The sequence below is a fragment of the Brassica oleracea genome, chromosome C8 (genome assembly GCF_000695525.1).
Source record: "Brassica oleracea var. oleracea cultivar TO1000 chromosome C8, BOL, whole genome shotgun sequence".
NCBI classification, from domain to species: Eukaryota; Viridiplantae; Streptophyta; class Magnoliopsida; order Brassicales; family Brassicaceae; genus Brassica; species Brassica oleracea.
The window spans coordinates 13220290-13225163 of NC_027755.1; the positions used below are offsets into that span (position 1 = coordinate 13220290).

General features: G+C 40.4%; 2 protein-coding genes across 2 annotated transcripts; one reads left to right on the forward strand and one right to left on the reverse strand.

The window, feature by feature from the left end:
* Nucleotides 1–1425: 1425 nt before the first annotated feature.
* Nucleotides 1426–2439, reverse strand: LOC106307392 (enoyl-CoA delta isomerase 2, peroxisomal). Its single transcript, XM_013744332.1, has one exon. It carries the CDS (start codon nucleotides 2349–2351, stop codon nucleotides 1629–1631), a length of 723 nt encoding a protein of 240 aa, XP_013599786.1. The 5' UTR covers nucleotides 2352–2439; the 3' UTR covers nucleotides 1426–1628.
* Nucleotides 2440–2884: 445 nt separating this feature from the next.
* Nucleotides 2885–4498, forward strand: LOC106309898 (bet1-like SNARE 1-2). Its single transcript, XM_013747044.1, has 6 exons — nucleotides 2885–3055; nucleotides 3197–3353; nucleotides 3658–3714; nucleotides 3808–3867; nucleotides 3936–4021; nucleotides 4125–4498. The coding sequence occupies exons 1-6, from the start codon at nucleotides 3042–3044 to the stop codon at nucleotides 4147–4149; spliced, it is 399 nt and encodes a 132-aa protein (XP_013602498.1). The 5' UTR covers nucleotides 2885–3041; the 3' UTR covers nucleotides 4150–4498.
* Nucleotides 4499–4874: the final 376 nt, after the last annotated feature.

Below are 4874 nucleotides of genomic sequence, written 5' to 3' on the forward strand. Positions count from 1 at the left end.
CTCTCCTAACGTGGCTGCTCTCGATGTTAAGCCTGAAAGTATTCATGCGTAGTCATCCACCGTGTCTGTGTCTACCATCTTCAGTTTGTCGAACTCAGACATCAAAGTCTGTAACCTCGCTTCTCTCACACGATCAACACCTAGGTTACGGGATTTGATAGCTTCCCAAATCTTCTTCGATGTATCATGTTCTCATATCTGAAGTATTAGCGCTTCCGGGACTGATTGAAAGATTATAGCAATCGACATATTGTTCTTCTTTGCATCATCGCTCCCTGGATCAATCGTATCCCAAACTTCGTATAAACGAAGCATAACTTTCATTCGCATCGACCATACGGTGTAGTTGGTCGATGTTAACATCGGACATCATATGTCCTTCTTCATCTCAAGACCTTTATCACGTGCTTGAGAATCGTCTCCCATGTTTTGATCAAAGTTACAACTCCTCTTGTAAACGACCTTCGAAACCTGGTGCTCTGATACCAATTAAAGTTTCACAAACACAAAGATTATAAGAACTAGCACTTCTTATTAGATTTAGAAACTCTCTCAAAACTAAATCTTTCAATGTGTTTCTCTTGATGAAATATCTCTCCATGAGAACTCTTTATATAGGACGAAACTACATCTTTTTCTAAGGACGAAGCTACATCTTTTCCTAAGGCCGAAGCTACATCTTTTCCTAATAATAATATGGAAACATTCTAAAGCTCGATATGTTTTCCTTTTTCTTAACCCATCAAACTTCACTTTAATGAGTTAACATGCTCATCAAGTTAATTGGAATTATCCAACAAACTCCTAGTTCAAAATCAATATAATGGAAGCAGAGCCGGTCCTGGGTAAAGCCTAATGAAACATTCGCCTCAAGCTTCTAAAATTTTTGAAACTTTTTATACGTAAATAGACATCCGAATCTGTAAAAATAAATTTTTAAGCCCCCAAACTTTTGAAATTTTTAATAAATGGTTTCGAGCCTCCAAATTTTCCTCAGGGCCGGCCCTGAATGCAAGCATACCGTCTCTCGTCAGCAGCCTCCTATCCCTTTGAGTACTTATAACTTTATGGGCTTTGAAGGCTTGTTCTCATTGATTCCACTCACCAACCTCTCGAAGCTCAAGGTATTCAATCTTTCATCAAGATCACAACCGTTGCAACTAAAGATGATGCAAGGTTTCTTGCAGCCAAAGTCTCAATTGGGTTAAAGTATTGCAATCTGGAAGAGTTCGATAGCTTTTCGGAGGAACAGTGAACCTTTGCTTTTTTTGTATTACAAAGTATTAGACCAATTGAATTGATCCATACGCTACCTTGTTGTGAATCTAAGTTTTATGAAATTAAATTACCATTCTACTTTTTCTTTCTTGATTAGAAAACATCATTTTGCAATTTCGGAATGACCACTAATCTTACATTATCAGAGAACTTAATTGGAAGATATGTTGCTGAAAAGAACACAAATCATTGCTTGTCCGAAAACAACACGGGTAATTTATTATTAGAGACAAAAAAAACTGAACATCTTTCTTGTCTCCGTGATCATAATTTTATCTTCAACATGTGTTTTGCCCCATAAGGAAACTGGTTTTGATTAAAACAAAAAACAATCGCATTCAAAAGAGTCTTCAGAGCTTTGGTGTTGCAAAGATTGTAGCCTTTAAACCAAGAATCTCACAAAGCTCCGGATACAAACTCTTCCTGATCGACGCATACACATCACCGTTCCATTTCTTGGCCGCGAGTTTCTCCGCAAGGCTCACAGTAGCCTCCACAACTCCTTCCGCACTATCATGCGCCGCCGAGTCAACGATCCCCAAAGCCACCGCTTCTTCTCCTCTAATCTTCTTCCCGCTCAACAAAACCTCCCGCCTCGCCGCGCTCGTCCCGATCTTAGACCTCACCATCGCCGCGAAGTAGTCCGGCATGGAAAGCCCGATGTCCACCTCGCTCATGTACAGGACCCCACGGTCTTTCCTCATGAAAATATAGTCGTGGCTCAGCGCAAGCATCATCCCCGCGGCGGCGGCGTGGCCGTTCAAGGCGGCGATCGTCGGCATAGGGAGATCGAGGAGCGCCGCAACCACCGGTTTGAACGATTCCACCATCTGGTGAAGCCGTTCGGCGGCTCCGGTTAAGGATCCGGAGGCTTGGGCCCATGCGAGATCGAATCCGTTGGAGAAGAACTTTCCGTGGCCGGTGGTGATGAGTACGGATCCACGCTTGGCTTGAGATTTGGCTTGACCGAGAAGGGAGAGGATGGTGGCGATCGCGTCGGGGTTGAATCTGTGCTCGTTGTCGCCGGTTAGGGTTAGGAGGAAGAGGTTGCCGCGCTTCTCTAACGTGCACATGGTGAGGCGTAGGATTCGGTATTCGGGAGACGAAGAAGAAGAATTAAAATTGAAATTGAAATTGAATTGCGTGTTGTAGTGGTGACGTTGATTTATACAAAGATATATCTTATCTTCTACAACAGTGTGTAATTAGCAATCAAGTCCTTGTATTTTTGGTGAGATTACGTAAAATCCCGATTGATATATTTCTATTAGAAGCAACTCGCAAGTCAGCAACTATTGTAGGCTTTATCCACCTATACAAGAGCATTTACAATTCATTCTTTTATTATTTCTTTCTAAGATAGAACCATCCTAAAACAGAATTAAATTTCTTTCGATCCACTATTCGATATTTTAATTTAAAAAGAATATTTCAAATATATTCTTCCTTAAGCATTTCAAATATATTACTTCATTAGGAATCTGATAATATCGTGGAAGTTTTAGGAATAGAGGATCTAGAGATCATCAAAAAATGGGCTGTCAAAGCATTAATAATTATTAAAATAAGTATCGATCCATATGGGCCGATGAAGCCCATTAAGCTATCCTTTCCTCAACGTCTTTTCAACAGTTTTGAGCTTCGGTGCGTTTCCCAGCAAACAAACACGAAATCGTACGTTCCTCGGATCCGTTCGCACTGCTCCGATCTCGCTTCATGAGTTCTCAATAGGATACTGGACGAAACAAATATTTGTGCGAGACATGAACTATCGAAGGTATGATCTATGCTTCCTCTCTCTCTCTGCATCCGATCCACCCATTGATTCTGTTCTACGAACCATATTCGGATCGAATTTCACACGGATCTATTCAATTTGTCCAACCTAATTACAGTTTTCGAGGTTTGGATTTTGCAGGGAGAATCGTGCATCGAGAACATCTCTCTTCGACGGACTCGATGGACTTGAGGAAGGTCGCTTGAGGGCTTCCTCTTCCTACTCTCATGATACCACCGAACGCGACAATGACGAAGCCCTTGAAAGTCTTCAGGACAGAGTTTCGTTTCTAAAGAGAGTATGTTTCTTTTCATCTCTACAATTATTAATCAAAACATCATTACTACATAACACAAACATTGTGATTAGTATCTGGAAATGTTTCTGTAACTTATTGTCTGTGATCTGAAATGTCTGACAGAGAGAGAGAGAGAGTTTCTTGAGCTAATCTTGATGTTAAGAAAATTAATGTAAATCTGTACGTGCATGGAGCTAAATGCTTTCGAAAAGTCTAGTCATAAAGACGATTCCTTTTTTTTTGTTCTAGCATTTGCAATAACGCTTTACTTAGATGTCCTAAGCTGGGGATCATATCTTATCAGGTGACTGGAGACATACATGAGGAAGTTGAGAGTCATAACCGCATGCTTGACAAAGTGGTAAGCTTCAGTTTGATGCCATATGCTTGGGTTTGTACATGTATCTTTCTCACATGCTTTTCCTCTAAGCCGTTTGTTGTTGTCTATGTCTAGGGTAACAAAATGGACTCGGCCAGGGGAATAATGTCAGGAACAATCAACCGTTTCAAGTTGGTATGTGCGCACCATTCTAGCCTTCATTGTTGCTCAACCTTTTAAGTGTCGCACCCCTTATTTGACAGGTCTTTGAGAAGAAGTCGAATCGAAAAACTTGCAAACTCATTGGGTATTTTGTGCTCCTGTTCTTGGTCATGTATTACCTTATTAGGTAAAACGCAAATGTTAATTTTGTGATCTTGAACACATAGGTTTTTATTACCATCCTAGTTTCGGGCTATGCCAATGGCACGTTAATCATTTGGGTTTTGCAGACTATTAAACTACATCAAAGGGTGAACTTGGATGCAAGAAGAAAGTAGATTGTTTACATTACTCGTTTCGTTTCATTTTTGGGTTTCTTCTGATGAATGGTTCAGGCAACATTGAACTAGTCAAGGGACCCATGTTAAAAACAAGGTCAAGAAAAGAGATTGCTGTCAAGAGACTAGTGAACCGAATAGAGGCACGTTTTTTTTGTCCCAAGCACAATTATCTCATTGCCATTTCGTGTAATAATCTAGTACATCTTCTTTATGAATTCCCAACTATTTGGATCACCAACAAACAAGGCCTTGGGTCGTGTCAGCAAATTTGTCTACCAAAAGCTTATTTTGATAAGTTTAATTATTAGATTTAATTCTGTTCACCTCCCCTAGTAGACATAGTTTAATTATCCTATTGTGTCCCGCTAGAGCCAGCTTATGATTCTATTCCAGAGCAAAAGAGACGGTCGACTCCAAGGAGGAGTGTTTCTGTGTTGATTTCAAGGGCATATTTATTTGCGTTGGCAAAGATAAATGTCGGTTGGATTTCTCGCACTTTTGTACGAGATTCAGTTGATCGGAATGATGAACTTCAAGATGGGTGACTAAAGACGTTTTTATTAGAATCCGATAAAGGGTTACAAGATTGATGAGAAATAAGGAGACAAGATGTAAGGTCTAAGCAACAAGATCAGAATGATCGTTTAGAAACCCTAGATCTAGCCGCTTAGTGTGTAGGTTGTCCAAAAGTCCTCTGCT

Coding starts and splice junctions, on each gene's coding strand:
- LOC106309898 (XM_013747044.1), top strand. Junction 3,354..3,657: donor GAGTTTCGTTTCTAAAGAGA/GTATGTTTCTTT, acceptor ATATCTTATCAG/GTGACTGGAGACATACATGA. Junction 3,868..3,935: donor CAATCAACCGTTTCAAGTTG/GTATGTGCGCAC, acceptor CTTATTTGACAG/GTCTTTGAGAAGAAGTCGAA.
- LOC106307392 (XM_013744332.1), bottom strand. CDS start 2,351: ATGTGCACGTTAGAGAAGCGCGGCAACCTCTTCCTCCTAACCCTAACC.